The sequence below is a fragment of the Agelaius phoeniceus genome, chromosome 30 (assembly GCF_051311805.1).
Source record: "Agelaius phoeniceus isolate bAgePho1 chromosome 30, bAgePho1.hap1, whole genome shotgun sequence".
In the NCBI taxonomy this organism is placed as follows: Eukaryota; Metazoa; Chordata; class Aves; order Passeriformes; family Icteridae; genus Agelaius; species Agelaius phoeniceus.
The window spans coordinates 2,516,178-2,539,509 of NC_135294.1; the positions used below are offsets into that span (position 1 = coordinate 2,516,178).

Genomic DNA, 23,332 nt, shown 5'->3' on the forward strand with positions numbered 1-23,332 from the left:
GTCCTAAATCCAACCTCTGGACACCCCAAACCTGGAATCTGGCTGTTTTCCTTCATTTTAACCCACCTGAATTTTGGCCAAAAAAGGGGGAGTGACTCCTCCGGGCTGCCTGAGGTTGCCTGTCCTCATTTGCAGCTCTCTTGCTGCTGGTGCTCTGCAGTGGGTCATGAATATTTCAGGATTCTCTTCCATCCGTGTGTGCCTGCAGCACCAGCTGATTGCAGCATGAAAAATTCACAGCAAAGTGCAGCAATCCCGGGCTGGGCTGATGGGGATGAGCTGGGCCTGGGGTCCACTGAGGCTCCTCTTCTCACGAGCTGCAGCACCAGGGAAACGGCCCCAAATGATGCCATTGTGCCAGTTTTTAGGGGAAAATCCATTGTGGAAAGGTTTGGCCAGCCCTAGCAGTGGAGTCACTGGAGATGGAGGGAAAGTGATCGGAAATTGGAAAATTGGGTTATCCCAGAGAGGTTGTGGATTCCCCTGGATCCCTGGAAGTGCCCAAGGCCAGGCTGGACAGGGCTTGGAGCACCCTGGGACAGTGGGAGCTGTTGGGGCTGGAATTGGATCCTCCAGGGCCCTTCCAAGCCAAACCATTCCAGGATTCTGTGATTCTGTGAATTCAGAGGTTGAGAAGAAACAGGAAAAAAGACATTTTTGTTTTCCCATGGAGTGAGGGAGGAGGAGGAGTGGAATATTCACCCAAACCAAAACCAACCTGTCAATAAATGGCTTTTGGGGGGCTGAGAGCAGGGAAAGGTGCAGCCCACGGCTCCTGCCCAACAAATTCCAGCTGATTTGGGGATTTTTTTTCCTCCTGCACTGGGAGGGATTTAAATCCTGTGGATGTGGCACTTGGGGACACAGGTGTGTGGGGACACTGCTGGGGATGGGTGACTCAATGGGCTTTGAGGGCTTTTCCAGCCTCAGTGATTTTATAATTCTCTCTCTTTCCCCCTTTTTGGGGGCTGGGCTCTGCAGAGTCCTTGGAGCTGCGCAGGTTCTTGGTTTCCCTTTGCAGGGATCACTTCAGGGGTGGTCAAAGATCAAATCCAGCAAAGCACCAGGTACTGGCTGAGGTGTGGACGTCAGGGGGTTAATGAATGTGCTTTGGGGCTGTTCCTGTGGGTCCTTCTTGCTGTTACAGCCTAAAAAACACCACCATGGGCCCCTGTCACGGGATCACTGAGTTACTGAGGCCAGAAAAGCCCTCCAGGGTCACCAAATCCAGGTTTGGCCAAATCCCACCATGCCCATAACCCACATCCCAACCCAGATTCTGACACTGCCCAGGGAAGGGAGGGGGGGCCCACAGGGGTCCCCCAGGTCAAAGAAATCAACCCAAAAAAGGGGCTGAGCATCCCCTGTGCAGCCAGAGCAGCCCAGCAAGGGCTCTGAGATCTGGGACGTGGGGCAGGGGCAGAGGAGCCCAAATCCTCCTTGTGGACACTCCAAGGTGAATCCTGGGGAGCTGAGGCTGGGATGGAGCTCCCAGATTCCAGGGCAGTGAGCAGAATGTGCTGGAGGGTGGGAAATGCTGGATTTCTGTGCAGCTGCCAGGAATGGGAGCCCTGGAATTTGGGAGTCAGCCCCTCCTGTGGCACCATCCCACCATGGAAAAGGGATTGTGGCCTTGGGATCTGGCTCCAGGAGCAATGTCCCTTGGGCAGGGGGGGTTCCTGCTGTTCCCAGGTGTGTTTGGGGAGGGAAGGTGTCCTGAAGGGCGTGAATTGTGTCCTGAAGGGCGTGAATTGTGTCCTGAAGGGGATCATGTCCTGAAGGGAATTGTGTCCTGAAGGGAATGGTGTCCTGAGGGGAATGGTGTCCCAAAGGGAATGGTGTCCTGAGGGGAATGGCATTCTGAAGGGTGTCAATTGTGTCCTGAAGGGAATGGTGTCCTGGAGGGAATTGTGTTCCAAAGGGAATTGTGTCCCAAAGGGGATCATGTGCCGAAGGGGATCATGTGCCGAAGGGGATCATGTCCTGAAGGGAATGATGTCCCAAAGGGAATGGTGTCCCAAAGGGAATTGTGTCCCAAAGGGGATCATGTCCTGAGGGGAATGGTGTCCCAAAGGGAATGGTGTCCTGAGGGGAATGGCATTCTGAAGGGTGTCAATTGTGTCCCAAAGGGGATTATGTCCTGTCCCAGTACTTCACTGGGAGACCCCACCACAGGGTTTTTCATTCTCTGTTAAATCATCTCATGCTCTGAAGCCCCATCACGCTATGGAGCTGGGCAGGAGGGATTTTTGGGGTGACCCAATTTAGGAGCACGTTCAGGAGCTCTCAGCAGCTCTTTACCGTGCCTTTCCCACCACTGGGATCCTGGGATTTTCCTCTCCGTGATGGCTGCAAAATGGAACATGGAAAACACATTACTGCAGTGCACTCCAGGACAGGCAAAAATAGAGCCTGATGTGGAGCAGCTCATCCCTGTCTCCATGTAAGAACAGCTGTAACAGGGATGTTCTGTGTGCCTGCAGCCCCAAGCAGCCACACCCGAGCTCTGTCCTCACGTGTTCTGCCTGGAAATCTCCTCCAGGCTTTCCCAGCACTTCTTTCCCCACTGGAGGAGCAGTTCTTTCACTCCATTTCTAAATTCCTGCTGAAATGGTGTGGGGTTTATAATTTCTGCTGTTAGCTGGGGCTGGGCACTCAGATGTGTTCTGTGAGGGTGTGACCCAGGGTCCTCCCTCCTCCCGGTGCTGCAGCCAGCCCAACCCCGTGGAACCACTTTCCCTTCCCTAATGGCTCCTGCAGACACATCCATCAATATTTCAGCCTCTGATTTTGCCCTGAGACCTTCTAAAGGCCGGGGCCACGCTTTTTGTGGAATTATTTATGGATCTCGTGTCAGGAGCAGCCTGTTAATCTCTGCCACTTTCCTGAGGGTGGCTTTGGGGGGATCTGGAGGAACGCTGGGGCCTCCTGTTTGCTCGGCCCCAGAGGAGGTTGGAAGCATCCAGCATTGCCATACTTGGGAAATCATCATTAAAGGGACGATTAATGGCACTTCTCAGCCGTTATTAAAGAAATTGAAGTGGCTGAGGCTCATATTTCAGCACTGGGGGGGTTCTTGGGGTGTCTGTGCTGGGCCAGGAGCTGGTTGATGATCCTGGTGGGTCCTTTCCAGCCCAGGATATTCCATGATTCCCTGCTTACTGATATTATTGTTACTGACATTATTATTACTGATATTAATTATTATTATTGATATTATTACTGATGTTACCAGCCACTGGCACAGGCTGGCATGGTTGGAACCATTTTTTGGCAGCACTGGGGACCATGAAGCCCAGTTTGGTGGCAGACAACAAGCAAGGTGTGAGTTCAGGGAAACCTTCACTGTGAATTTTCCCCGTGAGTTTTCTCATCAGTGGGCTCATCCTGCTGCCTTTTATCTCCTCCTTTGTGCAGAAGGGGATGATTTATGCATTGCTACAAGGCTGCAGAAAATCTGCTGGCACAGGGAAGCAAAATCCTTAATTTCAGGTTGCCAGTGACATGAATTATTCACCTGGACAAGGGCTGCTAGGAAAAGGCTTGGGTTAAAACCTGACTCAGTTAGAACTGGCTCTCGCTGTGAGGAGCTCTGAGCCCGGCCTGGAGTGGAGTCACGTTTGGAGGGCTGGGATCAGTTTATTCCCTGTCTGGTGCCTCTGTGTCTGCAGATCCAACGTTCCCTGGACACAGCCCAAGGTCAGGAGGTGCTGGCAGTGCAGAATTGATCCCTCAGCTCCTCCTTCCCCACAGCCCATTGCCCTCTAACGGCCAGCACGGAATGTGCATGGCAAGAAGGGGCCAAAATCCTCAGAAACCATTTAATGAACAACAAAAGAGAGGGGAAACCCCAACTCTCTAGGAGGTCTGAGGAAAGACTGAGGAAAAATATGAGGCAATATTCAAGAAAGATTGAGGAAAAATATGAGGCAATATTTAAGCATCAACCCTGAAACAGCAGCCAGACAAATCTTACTAAAAACATATTTTGTCACCCAGGTGTGATTTAATATACAGAGAAAATTGGAGAAATTAGACAATTGGCAAGAAAGGGGATTGGAGGGTTTCTCAAGAGAAGCACAGAAAATATACACCAGGAGGGATGAAGAGAAAGCAAAGGAAAAGGCCAGAGTAATGTTATCTGCCATTAGAGAAGGACAAATTTATTGTAAGAAAAATGGACACTTCAAGAGAAATTGCCCCCAAAGGGAAGGGGACCTGACAGTTTTTAAGAACAAGCAAAGAGGGGAGGTAAAAGATTAAAGATGTCAAGGGCTTTGCCTCCTGCGGACAAAATCCATGAAAAACCCTTAAAAAATAAGTCCCCAAGAAGAAGAATTTAAAAAGTGAGCAATTCTGAGGGTGGGAGAGGAATTCCAGAGGAATTCGCTCTGTTGGGATGCTCTGGATTTCCAGAACTCCCCAAAAAACCTTCACAGAGAAGGTTGGGTTTGGGGTGCAAGGAGAAAAGGGGCTGGTAGCACCATCCTCAGGTGCAGGTGGAGGAAAAGTGGGGTGAAGAAGGGTGGGAAATTGGAAAATTGGGTTATCCCAGAGAGGTTGTGGATTCCCCTGGGTCCCTGGAAGTGCCCAAGGCCAGGCTGGACAGGGCTTGGAGCACCCTGGGACAGTGGGAGCTGTTGGGGCTGGAATTGGATCCTCCAGGGCCCTTCCAAGCCAAACCATTCCAGGATTCTGTGATTCTGTGAATTCAGAGGTTGAAAAGAAACAGGAAAAAAGACATTTTTGTTTTCCCATGGAGTTAGGGAGGAGGAGGAGTGGAATATTCACCCAAACCAAAAACAACCTGTCAATAAATGGCTTTTGGGGGGCTGAGGGCAGGGAAAGGTGCAGCCCACGGCTCCTGCCCAGCAAATTCCAGCTGATTTGGGGATCTTTTCCTCCTGCAGTGGAGGCTTTTGAGCAGCAGATGTCACATTTGTACAACACAACGAGAGGTTGTAGCTGCACACGGAGTAACCACGGGTGTCCCGGGGCAGGAGGGGCTGGAAATCAGAACCTGCTCTGGGTGGGAATAAATCAGATATAAAATGATAGAGAAATTATAGGGAAATAGGATATTTTTTGAAGTTTCTACTCCTGGTCACTCTGAAGGAGAATTTTTGATCTCAGTCCTGGGCTCGCCCTCTGCTCAGGGCTGGGAATGGAGGAGTTTAGGTATGAGCAGGTCAGGATTTGGTTTTCTGCAGGAAAAGGCAGTCCAGGCTCCTGGTTTGGAGCTGAGTCTCAGAAGATAATTAAGAAAAAAACAATTGTCTAGATTTGCTTCCAATCTCACAATTCTTGGAAAATTCTGGTGTACTCCCAAAGGTTGGAAATCAGGAAGAAACAGATTTGAAGGTGGCAGAAAAGCTGTGTTGGAATATCCTGTCAAGCCTCATTATAAATGGAATTCAGCTTTCCTGGCTGACTTGGCAGGGCTGACAACACCTGGGAATGATCTTTTTGCTGCAAATTGGGAGTCTTAGGGCTCTGGCAATGTCAGAAATGACCCCACTTCACCCTGGTTTTCCTGTGCTTCATGATGGGTTTGAAAGAACACAACAATTACTTCCTGTTCAGACAGAACTTTAATACAGAAATCTCTGTAAATACATTAATTACAGCTCATAAAAAATAACTTCTGGATTTTTACACCCCAGTCAAACCCAGGTGGAGATTCCAATCTGTTCCTGGCTCAAATAAAGCAGCAATTATCCAAAGAGGAAGGAAGCTCTGCTCTTCCAGTAACATCCATCCTCATCCAACACAACCTCAAAGGAAGAACTGAAATTCCATCACATCCCTGTTTTGCAGGGAATGGCATCCTCAACAGGGAATTTAAGGATTGTAGAGAGAATCCAGAGCAAAGGATCTTCCCAGAACCTTTGTGTGTCTTCCCAGTGTGTCTCATTACTTATTCCATGTCCAGCTCAGACCCTGGGGACACAACTTCTCTCCCCAGGGCAGGATGGGTTTGTTTTTCTCCATGACTTGCACATGAGGGAGAAATCTTTGTATTGCTGAGGGCAGAAAGGGCTGGAAAAGATCCAGAAATGGAGCCAAAAAAAAAAAAAAAAAAGTTTGCAATTCCCAAACCTGCAGCAGCCACACTGTCCCTGCTCCCCTCAGCTCTGGTCCCGGAGGAGCAGAGGAGGAGCAGCCTCATCCCACAGTGCTGGCCCAGCAGCTGGGGGTGTTCAGCAGCTTTTGTAACTTACTCCCAGTTTACACCTCGGTGCAAGTGGTGACTCTGCTCTGCCTCCCTTGGACAGCAGCTCCATGTCACCACCAGAGCTCCTCACTGCCTGAAATCCCAAATCTTTCCAGGCAGCTCTCAGTCAGTTCTTAAGGAGGAGAGGGAGATGGTCCAGGACACCTTTGCCAAAAGTGGAGGAATCGAGGGATGAATTGTCCCTGGAAACTTCAGGTGGCTCACCCAGCTCTGCCTGGGAAGCCTCAGACTCTGGGATTCATGGGGGGCTTTAAAGCCTGCAGGGAAAAGGAGCAGTTAAATCCCAGCAGTTTCAGGGAATTCCACCCCAGGGAACTGATGGGAATTCCACCCCCAGGGAACTGATGGGAATTCCACCCTCAGGGAACTGATGGGAATTCCATCCCCAGGGAACTGATGGGAATTCCACTCCTAGGGAACTTATGGGAATTCCATCCCCAGGGAACTGATGGGAATTCCATCCCCAGAGAATGGATGGGAATTCCATCCCCAGAGAATTGCTGGGAATTCCATCCCCAGAGAATGGATGGGAATTCCATCCTCAGAGAATTGATGGGAATTCCATCCCCAGAGAATGGATGGGAATTCCACCCTCAGAGAATTGTTATTCCCACCTGAATTACCTGGGGTGGAGGAGTGGGTTTGCCTTTGGGAACAGGCACAGGAGGAGCTTTTCTCTCTGGAGCCTGGAACAAAATGGGGTTTAAATGTCACTGGGGTTGTCTGAGCAGCTGCAGAACCTCCCCAGCCCCAGCCACCCTCAGCCTGCAGCATTTTCCTGCTGCAAAATCCCAGGAATTCCCATCTGTCCATGTGCAAGGGGGCAACAAAATACAAATACAAGGGGGCCAGGTCTGTTTCAGAAGACACTGAGCTATTCCCAATATTTAAATATCAATATCCAAGCTCACACAGTGGGATTTAAATGTGGTTTATAATTGATACATGGGGATATTTTATATCTTATATTTTATATTTTACATTTTATATTGTCCTGACCCAGTGTTTGTGCAGGCAGCACCCCAGAGCTGTGTCACCAGAGTGAAGATGGATTTTACACCCTCCTGCCAGGGGGGCAGGGGCCTCAAATGCTGAGATGGTGAACATTTGAGGCAGGTATTTTCTTTTAATTAGGATGGTTTGGGTTTATTAATGAGAAATAGAACCATTCCTCTGGGTTCTTACAAATGTGAGACCGACCACATCTCTGCCACATAGGAACCCTCACAGGCACCTGCAATAGCAAAGTTACTCATCATTTACATTGTGTTTACACCTGAAATGCCTCTTGGTTTAAACTCCAGCCACTGAGTTTGCTTCTGATGCCTTGGAGGACTCCCTGGCTGAGGAGGGGATTTGTGCAGTTTAGGATTACATGGCCAAAAAGGTGATTCCTACCCTAAAAGTCTGCACTTTGAATAGCTGTGATTTTAAATGTTTACTTTAAATCAGAAGCTGCAAATATGAATTGGGATCTGATAGGGATGTGGGAAGCTGCAGGGTTGTACTCACAAACTTCTCCTCGGGGTGGGAAGAGCCAGGTTTGGGGGCAGGAACGGGAGGTGGGGGACCCTTGGGCCTCAGGGCAGGCTGGAAAAAACAGAACAAAAACCACTTTAACCCTCTGTGTGTGCATCCACGGGTTCCTTGGGAATGTCCAGGCTGGAGCTGGATATGAAAATGCTTTAAGGGGCTGGGGAGGGTGCAGGGATGCTGTCTGAGAAAACCGAGCCTGCTCTGGAGCTCAGGGATGTCCCTTTGGGATCAGGGGTTTGTGATGCTCCCAAATCCCGCAGGAAAGCAGGGACAGTCCCAGAAATACTCACACTCTGACGCTGGGGTTTGTTCTCCTGAGGTGGAGGCACGGGAAGAGCTTTCTTATCAATTACCTGCGAATGGGAACGGTCACAAATGGGGTGGAGCCCTTATCTCACCTCCTGCCTTATCTCCGGCTGGCCCTGCCCTGCCCCGGCTCACTGGGGACTCAGAGCCCCCCTCGTGCCGGCATTGCCAGCGCTGTGCCTCCCCTCAGCACTTTGGGAATTCGGGCTGGGATTCCTCCTCTCATAATTTTGGGAATCCCGTGCCGGCATTCCCAGCACTGTCCCCTCAGCATTTTGGGAACTCGTGCTGGGACTGCTCCCCTCATAATTTTGGGAATCTTGTGCTGGGATCCCCAGTGCTGTCCCCTCAGCATTTTGGGAACTCGTGCTGGAATTCCTCCCCTCATAATTTTGGGAATCTCATGCTGGCATTCCCAGCACTGTCCCTCCCCTCATAATTTTGGGAATTTGTGCTGGGATTCCTCCCCTCAGCATTTTGGGAATGTCATGCTGGGACTCCTCCCCTCATAATTTTGGGAATCTCGTGCTGGGATCACCAGCCTTGTCCCCTCAGCATTTTGGGAATCTCATGCTGGTATTTCTCCCCTCAGCATTTTGGGAATCTCGAGCTGGGATTCTTAGCACTGTCCCCTCAGCATTTTGGGAATCTTGTGATGGGATTCCCAGCACTGTCCCTCCCCTCAGCATTTTGGGAATCTCATGCTGGGATTCCTCCCCTCAGCATTTTGGGAGTCCTGTGGAAGTGCAGTCCCTTGGGCTGATGGTTTGAGCCCTGGGCACAGTCCCCAGCTGTCCCTGCTCTCACCTTCTGGGCAGGTGGCACCAGCACAGGCTGTTCTCTGCAGCTCTGCTCCTGATCCACAAACACCTGGTTGGTGGCTCCAGGTCCCCTCCTGGTCTGGTGGCTGTCAAAGATTTCAAATCATGCTCAATTTTAGTTAACTGAAGAAAAAACTGTTGAAGCCCTGCCTTACTCCTGCTGGTGTTTTGTACCCATGTCTTTGATTTTTTTCTTCTCTTTATTCATTTGGGATTATTAAGGATTTATCAAGAGCTCCATTTCAACTCTTCCATCCCCTCCCAACCATGGGATTTCTGATGCCTCCACAAATCTCATGGACCATCTTCCTTCCCTTCCAGAGTCTAATTCCCTCCACCTCCACTGCAAACTCTGCAGGGATTTCCTGGCTTTGGTTTGTGGGTTTTAGGTGGATGTGGGAAGGATTTACCTCTTGTGGAAGCCTCGGAAGCGGGTGAGCAGCACGGCTGCAACTGCAGTGACAGCCAGGACAGCCAGCACGCCAGCAGCCACAGCAATGCCTGGCAGGGACAGAAACAGCCCTTAAACACCAGGGATCACTGAGGGCAGGGGCAGAAAGAGTTCTGAAACATCAGGGATCACTGAGGGCAAGGAGAGAAAGAATCCTAAAACACCAGGGATCACTGAGGGCATGGACAGTCCTTAAACACCAGGGAATCACTGAGGGCAGGGGCAGGAACAGCTCCTGAACACCAGGGAATCACTGAGGGCAGGGGCAGGAACAGCTCCTGAACACCAGGGAATCACTGAGGGCAGGGGCAGGAACAGCTCCTGAACACCAGGGAATCACTGAGGGCAGGGGCAGGAACAGCTCCTGAACACCAGGGAATCACTGAGGGCATGGACAGTCCTTAAACACCAGGGATCACTGAGGGCATGGACAGAAACAGCCCTTAAACACCAGGGATCACTGAGGGCATGGACAGAAACAGCCCTTAAACACCAGGGAATCACTGAGGGCAGGGGCAGAAAGAGTTCCTAAACACCAGGGATCACTGAGGGGAAGGAGAGAAAGAATCCTAAAACACCAGGGATCACTGAGGGCATGGACAGTCCTTAAACACCAGGGATCACTGAGGGCAGGGGCAGAAACAGCTCCTGAACACCAGGGAATCACTGAGGGCATGGACAGTCCTTAAACACCAGGGATCACTGAGGGCAGGGGCAGGAACAGCTCCTGAACACCAGGGATCACTGAGGGCATGGACAGTCCTTAAACACCAGGGATCACTGAGGGGGGACAGAATCATCTGTTGGGACAGAAACAGTTCCTACAAAATCAGCGGGGACAGAAACAGCTCCTAAACATCAGCAGGGACACAAACAGTTCTTAGAACATCCCAGAACCACTGAGGGTGGGAGAGACCCAACAAGATCCACTATTATTAAGAAGTTTCCCATCACCACTGATGAAGGAATTTTATTATCCCTGTTCTCATTTTACGGGTTCTTCTCCTGCCAGAAATGGTGATGGAAAGGGGTGAACTCCTGCTGGTTTTGCCATGTTTGAAGTCAGTTGTTGTTGCCTGAGTTAAGCAAACCCTGAACAAGCCCTAAACCATCCCTGCCCTTTCCACTGACCCTCAAAAATCCTTCCCTGTCCTTCCTCTCCTCTGTCCCAGAGTCTGTTACCCAGAGAAGGGTGCAGACCTTTAAACTGCCCTCAAATAAAATTTCTTTCACAATTTTCAACAAAACTACTCCAAAGCCTCAGCCAAGCCAGAGGTTCAGAGCTAACAGTGCTCTGGAGAAGGTGAAGAGAGGACAGAAATATTCCATATTATAAATTAAATAAAAGCTTTTTTTCCCCCCTAACACGTGAAAATCTGGACACAAATTATTTTCCCTCAGAAGTGGATCAGTTAAGGACCATGTAGATGATAAATGAACTTGTCCAGCTCCCTCACAGCAAAGCCTCTGGGATCCTGGCTCCACTGAGCAGAGAACTCGTTATTCCAAGAATAAACAGGAGAAGCCTGTTGCTCTCATCTCCAGGGGGAATCATTGTCAGCTTAGGGAGGAAAACACCTTCTCTACTCCTCCCTGCAGGACTGAGAGGGGCTCAGAAATCAGCTCCCTGGAGATACAGCATTGGGATTTAGGATGGATATGAAGAGAAATTTCTTCATGGAAGGGGTTGTCCAGCTCTGGGAAAGGCTGGAGCTCCCATTCCTGGAATTGTTCAAACCTGTGCCTGTGGCAGCTGAGGACCTGATTCAGTGCTGCTGGGCTTGATGAGCTTAATTATTCCAATTAACAGTTGTATGAGCCACTCTGGTGCTGGGCTGTTCCCCTGGAGCTCCCCAGCTCCTTCTGATGCCTTTTTGGGCAGATTCACAGAATTCCCAGAATCACTGGGTTGGAAGAGACCTCAAATGTCATCGAGTCCAACCCAGCCCCAACACCTCAACTAAACCCTGGCACCCAGTGCCACATCCAGGCTTGTTTTAAACCCTCCAGGGGCTGCACCCAAAATGGATGATGGGTCATGGGTTTCACACTTTTATAAGTTTGGTCCATTTGCATTTTGGGGTTAATCTTCCAATTCCAGCTGCAGCTAATGAAGTCATTGACCCCAAGTTTGCTGCCCCCAACTCCCTTTTGTTGCCATCTCTGGGCCCTGAGGCAGTGAGGTGTCCTTGGTTGCCAGGCCTGCAGAGGAATTGTTGTGTCTGCCCCAAATGGGGGAGCAGCAGCTCACACTGGGTATGGAGTTCAGAGTTGTGCCCTAAAGAACTGCAGGATTACAGAGAGATGGGAAATAGAAAAGCTGAAATCCTGGAGAGGAATTGTTGTGTCTGCCCCAAATGGGAGAGCAGCAGCTCACACTGGAGTTTAGAGTTAAACATTAAAAAATGCAGGATTACAGAGAGATGGAAAATAGAAAAGCTGAAATGCTCAGGGATCCCTTGCAGCCAGGAGAGGACACATTCCAAGGTGTGGCACTTACTGGTGAGGGCTGGGGAGCTGTCACAGTTGGGGGGTGCCCAGCCCTCCTCACACTGGCACTGCAGCTTGTGGTCACACACCTGGGGCAGAAACAGGGACACCTGTGAGTTTGGGTGCTCAGAAAGTTTCTGAGTGAGGATGCTGAGAGGTTTTTTTAATCTCTCTGTTTATTTGGGCTAAAATTTAGCACAGAAAGGAGCAGTTTGGGGTGTTAAAGGGCAGTCCTGATGTCATGCACCTTTTGCTTCTGCAGGGAAAGCTTCACTACAGAGTTAATCTATTTATCTGTAGGTCTCTGAGTGGTCAAATATGAGCAGAATTCTCCTCCCCAAACCAAACTAATCTAAAAGAGAGGAGCTGTGATTCCAAGGCTCAGGGGCAGGGTCAGACACAGGGGCTGTGTCCATCTCCTGGGCAAAAATATTGATGTTCCCTCAGGTGAGATGTGTTTTCATAAAAAGTTTATAAGTTTCTGACTGCTCAAATTGGACAGATTGGTATCAATGACTTAAACACTGGCAGCAAGGAGGTCTGAGGCCGATCTGCATAATTTTCTTGGGGTTTTAAAGTGAATAACATCAAATGCTGGTGTCTTACAGCATGGCCAGAGCACTTGGCAGAGCAGTTGGTGGATCTGAAGACCTCCTCAGCCTGGACACACTCCCCACGGCTGCACACCTGAAATGAGAGCAAACCACAGGGACTTGGAGCTTCCAGGACAGGCAGAGTTTGCACTTTATCCTGTGAGGGGATGGAGAACAGCTCTGGAAATCCCTCAGACCCCCTTTAGGAGTGGGAGATGAGGGGTTAATTTTCCATTTGGGTGTTTAGCAGAAAGGGGAGTGACAGAGATGTGCAGACATCCCTGCTTCCCACTCAATCCCTCATCCCTCCTTTCAGTAGGAATATTCAAGGAAGTGACTGGAAACAGCACCCAGTGATGAGGGACAGCCATTATGGAAATAATTAAATACAATAATTAAATGCAATAACACATTAATAATTTCCTAACCTCTCAGACAAAGCTGTGTTTCTGCTGCCACACATCTTTGTGTCAGTAAAGGGAACGAGGCAGCAGCCAAGCCTAAGGAAATGGGAATGCTGCCAATTCCTGTTTGCTTTGCTGCTGGGTTGGGATAAAAGTTGGAAAAACAGATCAGCAGAAGTTTGGGGTGCACTCAGTCCTCCCTGTTTAAAATCTTCCCTGAACAGGGCAGAATTCTATCAACAAGACTGAAAGAGGGGGGAGAATAAAGGAAGAAGTGATTCTGCACTCACCATCCCATTCCCACACTTGGTTCCATCCAGGATCATCCCCAGGTCGTCCTCCCCATTCCTGGGGAAGCTGCCTTTGCAGGTCCTGAAGAACAGCAGGCTCCCATCCCGAGGCATCTCCCTGCCTCCAGAACAGAACAGCTTCCCACACATTTTGTCTCTGCAAGGAGAACAGGAGCAGTTACCCCAAGGACAAGGCCCAGCAAACCCCTCTGAGCTGGGCTCTCCTGCAGCCTGAATTCCAAGGAAATGGCTGCAGCAGGGAATGCTGGTGTGGCAGCTTGGCTTGAGCGGGTGACAGGTTCTTAAATCCTGCTGAGCTTAGGAGGGAACACAAATTCATTCAGAGAAATGAGCATTTAACTGATATTCCTTCACTTCTGAGGTTCAAATTCTTTATCCCAAAATCCCTGGAGTTCCCTGCACACCCTCACACTCATCTTCCCCAGCAGCCCTGCACAGATAATATAATATAATATAATATAATATAATATAATATAATATAATATAATATAATATAATATAATATAATATAATATAATATAATATAATATAATGTAATGTAATGTAATGTAATATAATATAATATAATATAATGTAATATGATATAATATAATGTAATGTAATATAATATAATATGATGTAATATAATGTAATGTAATGTAATATAATATAATATAACATAACATAATATAATATAACAAACCATGATGTAATGTGCACACCTTTGCTCTCTCACCTCATGATTTAAATCCACTTTTCTTAGAAATTACTTCCCACAGTTTTCAGACAGAACAAGAAGGAACACAGGGCTGTGCCTCTAAAATAGGCAGTTCCTGGCTTCTGTCTCCTGATTAGAGTAGGAATGGCCTCTCCTCCCAAACCCCAGCACATCCCACAGCCCAGTGCTTACTTTCTCTTGCAGGGCAGGTAAGTGCCATGCTCCTTCCTGCAGTACCCAAAGTACTTCCCCCTCTCGTTCACATTGTAGCAGGAGGCTTCGGCCACCGTGGCCTCTGCAGGGGGAGAACAATAAATGGGGTGAGATTGGGATCCCAAACCAGAGCTGGGAATATTCCAGCTCCTTCCTTTGCTCAGGAAATGGCTTTTCCCAGCCAAGGGCCCATGGGCATAAGTGACTTTCTGGAGAAGGGAAAGCTCCAGGGAGAGCTCAGAGCCCCTTCCAGAGCCTTAAGGGGTTCCAGGAGAGCTGGGAAAGGACTGGGGATAAGGGATGGAGGGACAGGACACAGGGAATGGCTCCCACTGCCAGAGGGCAGGGATGGGTGGGATATTGGGAAGGAATTTGTAGAGAGCTTTTTGGATAATTGGCTGGCTGAGAAAGGCCACTTCAATGTGATACCATTGGATAAGGATAGGGGAAACAAGCTGGGGATTATGTAACCAGTGTCCAATCACTGACAAAGGTCACAGTGACCTTCACTGAAACGGGAACATGGGGGAGAAAATCGCTTGCCAGAAAATGAAGATAGCCTAGGTAGAGAAGCTAGAAGAATGCAAACATAGAAACAAAATAATCATTAGAGCATAGAAGTAGGTGTGGTTGATCTAAGTGTGCTTTAACCAATAATGAGCTCAGCTTTTGCAATATGTATAAGCTTCATTAACACCAATATAAATATGTGTGAGCTTTCAATAAACTTTGAGATTTGCTATTCACGCATATGGTGTGACGCATTTCTCCCGCCGTTCACGACAGGAATTGTTCCCTGTTGTAATATAAGTTATAAAATAATTTGTGCTGAAGGAAATTAAAAACCACAGCATTTTGTGTACTAAAGGCAGTGTCGGGCAACAAGCAGTAATAGGCTGAGTGATGAGGATGGAGATTCAAGCACCAGGAGGACACTGTCTCCAGGGATGGACATTTCAAGGGATTTTTTCATCTGACAAGACCCCAGCAGGAGGCATTTGATAGCATCACCTCTAAAATAATATTCGACTCCAGATGTTTATCTCAGAACATTTTCACCTGACAGGATTTCAGCAATTATTCACCAATTCTGAGAAACGTGGCAGCAAAAAAGAAAAACTATGACAATATTCTAAAGAAGGGCCCCTTCTAGAGCCCAAAAGACTGTACAAAACAAACTCTTTAGAAATAAATGACATTTGGAGACCGATGGGGATTTTGGTGCAATAGAGGCCAAATCTGGGTTTCCCTGACTCTGATCGCCTGGCTCAGAGTCAAATTGCCTGTGGCTTTTTCCAAATTTATACTTTGATTATTTAATAAATTTCCTTAATTATTAAATTGGAGTATTCATTTATAACACCATGAAGGTGGGAAGGGGCTGGGATGGAATTCCCAGGGAGCTGGGGCTGCCCCTGGATCCCTGGCAGTGCCCAAGGCCAGGCTGGATCCCCTGGGACATGGGAGGTGTCCCTGCCAGGGCAGGGGTGGCACTGGGTGGGATTTAAGTCCCCTTTCAGCCCAAGCCATTCCCCAGCTCTATGAAATGCTGCTTTCAGAAGCACCAGACGTGCCAAATTTGGCTGTTAATTTGAAGGACAGACATTTCCTCTTCCTATCTGGCCAAAACCACTTCCCCAGCTCCATTCCAAATAACTCAGACATGTCCTGTGAAAGAGGAATGTGCTCCCCACTTCCCGTTTCTCTGGAAGCACAGGGCAGCTCATGAGCCACAGCCACTGACAGTGGGAAATATAAAAATCATCATTAATTACACTACACACTGGAGTTTATTTTTATGGATGGGCTGTCACTGTCATATTTTCTGAAAAATCCCTTTGCCAGGATTTCTTCTCTTGGGAAGATGAGAAGCCTCAGAGAAAAAACAACATTATCTCATTTGCTTCTCCCTGCTTTGCTGCTTTGGAATGTGGCTGGAGATTGTTTACCAGCAGGTGAATGTTTGATTGGTTTCATGTGAATTGTTTTTACTTAATGACCAATCACCATCAGCTGTGTCAGACTCTGAGGGGTCAGTCACCAGTTTTTCATTATAATTTTTGTAGCCTTCTGTCTGTATCCTTTCTCTATTCTGTAGTATAGTTTAGTATAGTATAATATATAACATAACATATTATTAATATAATATAATATAATATAATATAATATAATATAATATAATATAATATAATATAATATAATATAATATAATATAATATAATATCACAATAATTAATTTAATAATAATATAGATATTGTTATATATTATATATCATTATATTATTATATTATTATATTATTATATCATTATATTATTATATTATTATATTATTATATATCATATATTATTATATATAATATATTATATATTATTATACTATATAAAATAATTTATTAAGAAATTGTTATTATATTATAATAATATATAATATAATAATATATAATATAATATAATGTAATGTAATGTAATATATTATAATATGATATAATATGATGTAACATGACATAATGTGATATGATATAATGTAATTTAATGCAATGTAATGTAATATAATGTAATATAATGTGATATAATAATAAATTAGCCTTCTAAGAACCTGGAGTCAGATTCACTCATCTCTCACCTCGTCCTGGGGACCCCTGCAAAAACCACAGGTGGTGCCCTCAGACCTGCATCCTGAGCTGAAGAGCAGAGCCACAGATGGGCTGTTCTGAGGTGCAATGGGTCTGAGGATTTGATGCAGAATTCCCTCCCCTGTCTCTCACGTGCCCAAGCCAAGCTGGCATTTCTGGTGCCACGGGGTACTCACCTGGCCCAAAGACATCCTTGCACTGGCTGTCGCGGGTGGGACAGGTGCCCATGTAGCAATATCCCTCCCCAAAGCTGCAGGGGTGCCCGTTGACACGGAACCGATCCTCGGGGCAGCTGGGGGAGTGCCCCGTGCACATCTCGGCCAGGTCACACTCGTCCTTCACCGCCCGGCACACCGAGCCCGACTTCTTGAACTGGGGAGGGAGAAAATGCCACACTCAGCACCCAGCTCCTCAAACCACCCAGCTGAGGGCTGAAAACAGGCAGGAAAACCTCACTGCACAGGGGTGGGTGCAACAGCCTGCTCACAGAGTGAGAAAACGGCTTTGTGTGCTCACAGGGGACTTGGGAGACTTTTGAGGGAGTTGGAGAAAAACAATGATCACTTGTTAGTATAAACAACCTGCAGGTTGTGTTCTCCTACTCTTTCTGTTCTTCTCAAGGACTGGTTGTGAGAGATGTTTTTGTTAATTAGCCAATCAAGTAGAATGTGTCAAATCTATCTATAAAAGAAGAGAATTTTCATATTAAAGCTGCTCTTTTGCAAACCAGCCTTGCAGTGAATCTGTGTCATTTCTTGCTCGACGGTGACACACAGGCTGTGTGAGGAGCAGGATCCATATCTCCCTTCATGTTGGATCTGTCAGTTCTCAGGCTTTGCCTCCTGTGCCACAGCTTTTATTGCCAGGGGAAAATGGCCAACCAAAGGGCTCATTTCTGCAGGGAGTGGGAGATTGAGGGAGGTGATGGTGGAGGTTTGGGCTGGGCTGGTGGGCAGTGCCAGCACCTGAGGGAACGGCTGCAGCTGGGCCAGGGGGTTTTAGGCTGGATTTTGGGAAAGGCTCTTCCCCCAGAGGGTGCTGGCACTGCCCAGGCTCCCCAGGGAATGGGCACGGCCCTGAGGCTGCCAGAGCTCCAGGAGAGTTTGGACACTGCTCCAGGGGTGCCCAGGGTGGGATTTTGGGGTGTCTGTGCAGGGCCTGGGTTGGATCAGTGATCCCACATGTCCCTTCCAGCCCAGGCCATTCCATGACTCCATGACAGCGCCCTTGGCAGTGCTGTTAAACACAGGGGACCAGTTCTGGTGAAAGCTGAGTTCCTGCTTTATTCCAGCTGGGGTGAGGAGCTGCAGAGGGGAGGCTTTCACCTGGCAGTTCTCACAGGGGAGGGGAGGACTCTTACCTGGCAGTTCTCTGAGGGGAGGGGAGGCTCTCACCTGACAGTTCTCACAGGGGAGGCTCTCACCTGTCAGTTCTCACAGGGGAGGGCTCTCACCTGGCAGTTCTCTGAGGGGAGGGGAGGCTCTCACCTGTCAGTTCTCTGAGGGGAGGGAGGGGTCTCACCTGGCAGTTCTCTGAGGGGAGGGGGAGTCTCACCTGGCAGTTCTCACAGGGGAGGGGAGGGGGGGTCTCACCTGGCAGTTCTCACAGGGGAGGGGAGGGCTCTTACCTGGCAGTTCTCTGAGGGGAGGGGAGGCTCTCACCTGGCTGTTCTCACAGGGGAGGGGGGGGTCTCACCTGGCAGTTCTCACAGGGGAGGGGGGGGTCTCACCTGGCTGTTCTCACAGGGGAGGGGGGGGTCTCACCTGGCAGTTCTCTGAGGGGAGGGAGGGGTCTCACCTGGCAGTTCTCTGAGGGGAGGGGGGGTCTCACTTGTCAGTTCTCTGAGGGGAGGGTCTCACCTGGCAGTTCTCTGAGGGGAGGGGGGGGTCTCACCTGGCAGTTCTCACAGGGGAGGACTCTCACCTGGCAGCTCTCACAGGGGAGGCTCTCACCTGGCAGTTCTCACAGGGGAGGGGTCTCACCTGTCAGTTCTCACAGGGGAAGGGGGGGTCTCACCTGGCAGTTCTCACAGCAGTCCCCGTGGGCACAGGCAGCTCCTGAGCTCAGCTTGCAGCTCTCGGGGTCACAGCACTCGTTGGTGCACTCCTGGGACAGAAGCAGCAGTCAGAGCTGGGGACAGGGACCCCACACCACTGTCCCTGGCTGGGATGGAAGTCTGGCACCTGCCCTTGGCTTTGCTGGGGAGCACCTTCCCTAAAATGCCTGGGTTTGGAGGTGGAAGCTGTGCAGGGAACTGGGGCTTTGTGTGGTGCTGTGGGGATGGCTTGGTCCCACTCTCAGTTCCTCTGTCATCCTCCTGACAAAGCAGGGTTTCATCCTTCCCAGCACGTCCCCAGCCACTCCAGGTCAGCAGTTTGATGACCACAATTTCTGCTTAAGCAAGAGCTTTCAGACTACAAGGAATTCATTTAGAATAATGAGAATTTGTGTAGAGTTTAAGCTTTCTAACTCCTGTGTCTGGAACTGTTTTTATATACTCCAGAAGGGCCTTGCCAGCCATTCTGGATTTGCTGAGCAATGGTTCAATAGCAATTAGCAATTGCTCAATAGCAGGGTTAATTGAGTAGTTGTAGACAATAGTAGCAGGGTTAATTGAGTAGTTGTAGAATCCTACTGTTGATTTTACCAGGCTGGCATTGCCTGTGTGGCCATGGGATCATGGTGCTATTAATGGCATTAAGATCTAAACACAGCAGAGTAGTCATGAGCCTACTGAGTTTAGAAAAGAGAAAGATGACTTAACATTTACTTGAGCAGGAACGTTCATTCTAAGTCTGTATTTTTTATTTGAAATATTGTGCAGCTCCAAATCACATGCATTAACATGTGAAGCCAAAATTCAGCCTGTTTTAGTTTTACTGGGACACAAATTTTGCAGCAATATTTTGAAGTCCTCATTCAAAAAAATCTGATGATTAGAAGAGCTCACTGAAACAATATATTTTATATGTATCATTGCACTTCAATTGCTTCAGGGCTACACCAGGCTCGCAGAACAGAAACATCCAGCGCAGGGACTGCCAGCCTGCAGCTGTGCCCTCCCCAGGGTCCCCAGGTACCTCCGGAGTGCCGCAGTCGCACTCCTCTCCCCTCTCCAGGAAGCCGTTCCCGCAGGAGGCGGGGGCGATGATGCTGCCCGGCTCGGGGATGTTGCTCAGGCACCGGGGCATGGTGGCCAGCATGAAGGACTCGAAGCTCTGCAGGCTGCACGAGCTGAACTCCTTGGGGACCACCGAGCTGGGGGGGACACGGGAGGAGTTCTGGGTATGGGTAGGGAGGCAAAGACCCCTCGGGAGAGAACTGAACACCTGACTGTCCCCACAACTCTTGGGGTAAACATTTTCATAAATACACATTTAGCATTTAATGCTTTATATATATATATATATACATATATATATAAATATAGCATTATATATCTATATATGAAAATGTATTATTATATATTTAATTATATATACAAATTAATATTTAATAATATATATTTAATATCTATTATATTATATAAGGGAGGCAAAGACCCCTTGGGAGAGAATTGAACACAACTCTTGGGGTAAACATTTTCATAAATACATATTTAACATTTAATGTTTTATATATATATATATATATATATATATATATATATATATACACATATATACACATATACATATATATATACATATTATATATATACATATATATAAATATAGCATTACATATCTATATACAAAAATTTATTATTATATATTTAATTATATATAAAATTAATATTTAATAATATATATTTAATATCTATTATATTATATAAAATTATTTTAGCCATATATATCTAAATATTATATATATATATTTAGATATATAAACATTTAAAATATATATTTAATTATATATAAAAATTAATATTTAAGAAAATATTTATATATTTTATATAAACAAATTATTTTTATATATCTATAAATAGATACAATATATTTTATATGTATATAAATTTAATAATAATATATTTAATTATATAAAGATTATTATTTAATATTATATTTCTATATAAATATAAATATATAGAAATTATTTAGAGATATATATCTAAGTATATATAAAAATATATACAGAGAGAGATATAAATCTAAATAAATATTTAACATTTTAAATGTTAAATGTACATAAATAAATGTAAATATATAAAATAAACAATATAAATATATAAATATATAATATATAATATATATTTAGAGATACATATATCTAAATAATAATTTACCATGGTAAATGTTAAATGTACATAAATAAATGTAAAGAAATAAAAATAAATATAATATTAATATTAATATAAAATATACATTTAGATATATATCTAAATAATAATTTCACATTTTAAAGATTAAAAGTACATAAATAAATGTAAAAATAAATATATATATATAAATAAATAAATGTAAATAAATATAGACATAAACATTTTTCTAAATATACAGGGACTAAAGTAGTTTTGGGTTGGGTTTTTTGTGGGATTTCTGTCTGGGAATATCTGACAATGGCCTGGGGTTTCATCCATTTTTACAATTGATTTGTTTGAATAATTGAATGGAATAATCCCAGACAGAAGCCCTGTCCCGTCTGGGGGCTGGCAGCCTGTCCAGAGCCCCTCTCCAGCCCCACCGTCCCCCAGCCCCACCTGACGGTGTCGGTCATGATGCAAATGTCATCGTTGCACGTGCAGGCCTTGGTGTCGTGGCTCATGCCCAGGTTGTGCCCCATCTCGTGGGCCATCGTGGCTGCCACTGCAACCTCGTTCCTGTTGTGGTCCTGGGGAGCGAGGAAAGCTGTTTGTTATTCCCATGTGTGCTTTAGAGCAAGCAGCAACAACAGAGAAAACAAAAGTGTGGTATCCACAGGCCCTCTAAAGAGAGAGAAGCTGTGAGACAAGCAGAGGAGAAGGAAAACACAATTCTGATCTCGCTTGCTGTGCCTGTGTTGTGCCAAAGTAGAATGAAGATGGAGATTGGTTACCCAAAGTGAGGATGTCTGGTTTCCTTTTGTTTCCCTATCAGGGCCAGGAGTGTGTGTGGGTGTGGGACTGTCATGGGACAGTCAGGAGAGAACCAGAGGTGAGTGCAGTGTGAGCAGTTGTGAGCAAGGGTGAGGGCAGGGCAGATTCAGTTTAGATACAATGTACATAGTACAGTACAATAACGTCATTAATTAACTTCTGATCTCCATGGAGTCAGATGCATCATCATTCTCTCTCGTCACCAATGTCAGAGGTCAGAGTCACCTTCCATTTACAATAAAAAAACACGACAGTTTTTCTTTTACCTATAGCCTATCATAACTGCTATAATTTCCATATTCATGTCACTGTTCTCCAGTCACTCACAGTCAGTACATTGCAGTTTAAGCTAGAAGTTGTTTTTCAGTTTTTTTGCAGAGGAAAATTCTGAGACTTTTTTTCTACTTGCCACATTTGCTGCCTTGTTTGCCTGTGCTCTCTCCCTGCTTGGTACAAACATCTTCTTGTTTGGGGTGGGTTTATCCTTTGCTCTAAGTCATAAAAACCCCTTCTAACTCACACACCCTTTGCTCCTTGGTTATCCAGTGAGACTGGCTCAGCAGTTCTTTTCTTCTACATCAAAACTTGCTTTCATTTTATTGATTATTATTGAATCTTCAGATTCTACATTCAAAAATCTTTCTGCCAAGCACACACATCTGTGAGACTTTCTTGTCAAACTTTCATCCTTCCCAACACAAGCAGAATAATCCTCATGATGCATGAGGGGTCACGTGGTGCTCACCCCATCTGTGCATCTATTTGGATGATATCTTATTATTTAATATTTAAAGATATTTATAGATAGAAAGATGTTTATTTAAAATAAATATATTTATAAAATAGGCACCATGGAGGTGTGTACATCATGTGTTTGCTTTCTTTACCCCCCTGCACTTCATTTTAAATAAAATCCCAAAATCCCAGAATGGTTTGGGTTGGAGGGGACCTTAAATCCCATCCAGTTCCAGGGCCAGGACACTTTCCCCTCTCCCAGGTTGCTCCAAGCCCTATCCAGCCTGGCCTTGGACACTTCCAGGGCTCTGATTTTGAATTTTTACAGTCCAATAATGAACCAGAGAACTGAAAGTGCCCTAAACCCAACAATATTCACAAAGGTTCTTCACTGGCAGAGCGAAAAAAAACATAGGAAAGGTTTTAAAAAATGAAATAAAAATGAATCAGACCTGAATAATACCTGCAGAAAATGAATCACTGCATATGGATTTGAGGAAGGCCAATCCAATCGTGGTGCCCTCAAAGTCCAGGCCTCTGGAAGGAAGCACAAAGACACAGTGAGATCAGATGGGCTCTGAACCCAGGGATCTTCTCCAAACCAGGCTGGAGGTTCCATCCCCAGCTCCAGATGGAATCTCACATCTAACCAAATATTTAATTTTAAGATCCCTGCAAATAAAATTTAAAAAAAAAAACAATTGAAGCACCTTTTGTATTAATATTTACTTAAATTCCATGGTGGTTCATCAGATTTAAAGCATTTGTTGGAGTGTAAAGAGGTCCAAATGCAGCAACAGCTGGGATGAGTCAGGACCTCTGGACACAAGACAGAAAAGTGAGGTCAATGCTG

At 46.3% G+C, this 23,332-nt stretch overlaps 1 protein-coding gene across 1 annotated transcript in view; it reads right to left on the bottom strand.

Annotated features, from left to right (window-relative positions):
- Nucleotides 1-5,584: 5,584 nt before the first annotated feature.
- The window catches only part of LOC129131722 (zinc metalloproteinase-disintegrin-like NaMP), a 28,430-nt gene continuing 10,682 nt past the window's right edge, over nt 5,585-23,332 (bottom strand). Inside the window, exons 10-24 of the mRNA XM_054650716.2 lie at nt 22,932-23,016; nt 21,370-21,500; nt 19,772-19,949; nt 18,708-18,797; nt 16,868-17,063; nt 14,037-14,139; nt 13,127-13,283; nt 12,446-12,526; nt 11,850-11,928; nt 9,309-9,399; nt 8,885-8,984; nt 8,062-8,124; nt 7,748-7,825; nt 6,859-6,921; nt 5,585-6,492 (exon numbers count right to left, since the gene is read on the bottom strand). Coding sequence (XP_054506691.2) covers nt 6,460-6,492; nt 6,859-6,921; nt 7,748-7,825; nt 8,062-8,124; nt 8,885-8,984; nt 9,309-9,399; nt 11,850-11,928; nt 12,446-12,526; nt 13,127-13,283; nt 14,037-14,139; nt 16,868-17,063; nt 18,708-18,797; nt 19,772-19,949; nt 21,370-21,500; nt 22,932-23,016 — 1,528 coding nt within the window. The 3' untranslated portion in view covers nt 5,585-6,459. The remainder of the gene's footprint in view (nt 6,493-6,858; nt 6,922-7,747; nt 7,826-8,061; nt 8,125-8,884; nt 8,985-9,308; nt 9,400-11,849; nt 11,929-12,445; nt 12,527-13,126; nt 13,284-14,036; nt 14,140-16,867; nt 17,064-18,707; nt 18,798-19,771; nt 19,950-21,369; nt 21,501-22,931; nt 23,017-23,332) is intronic.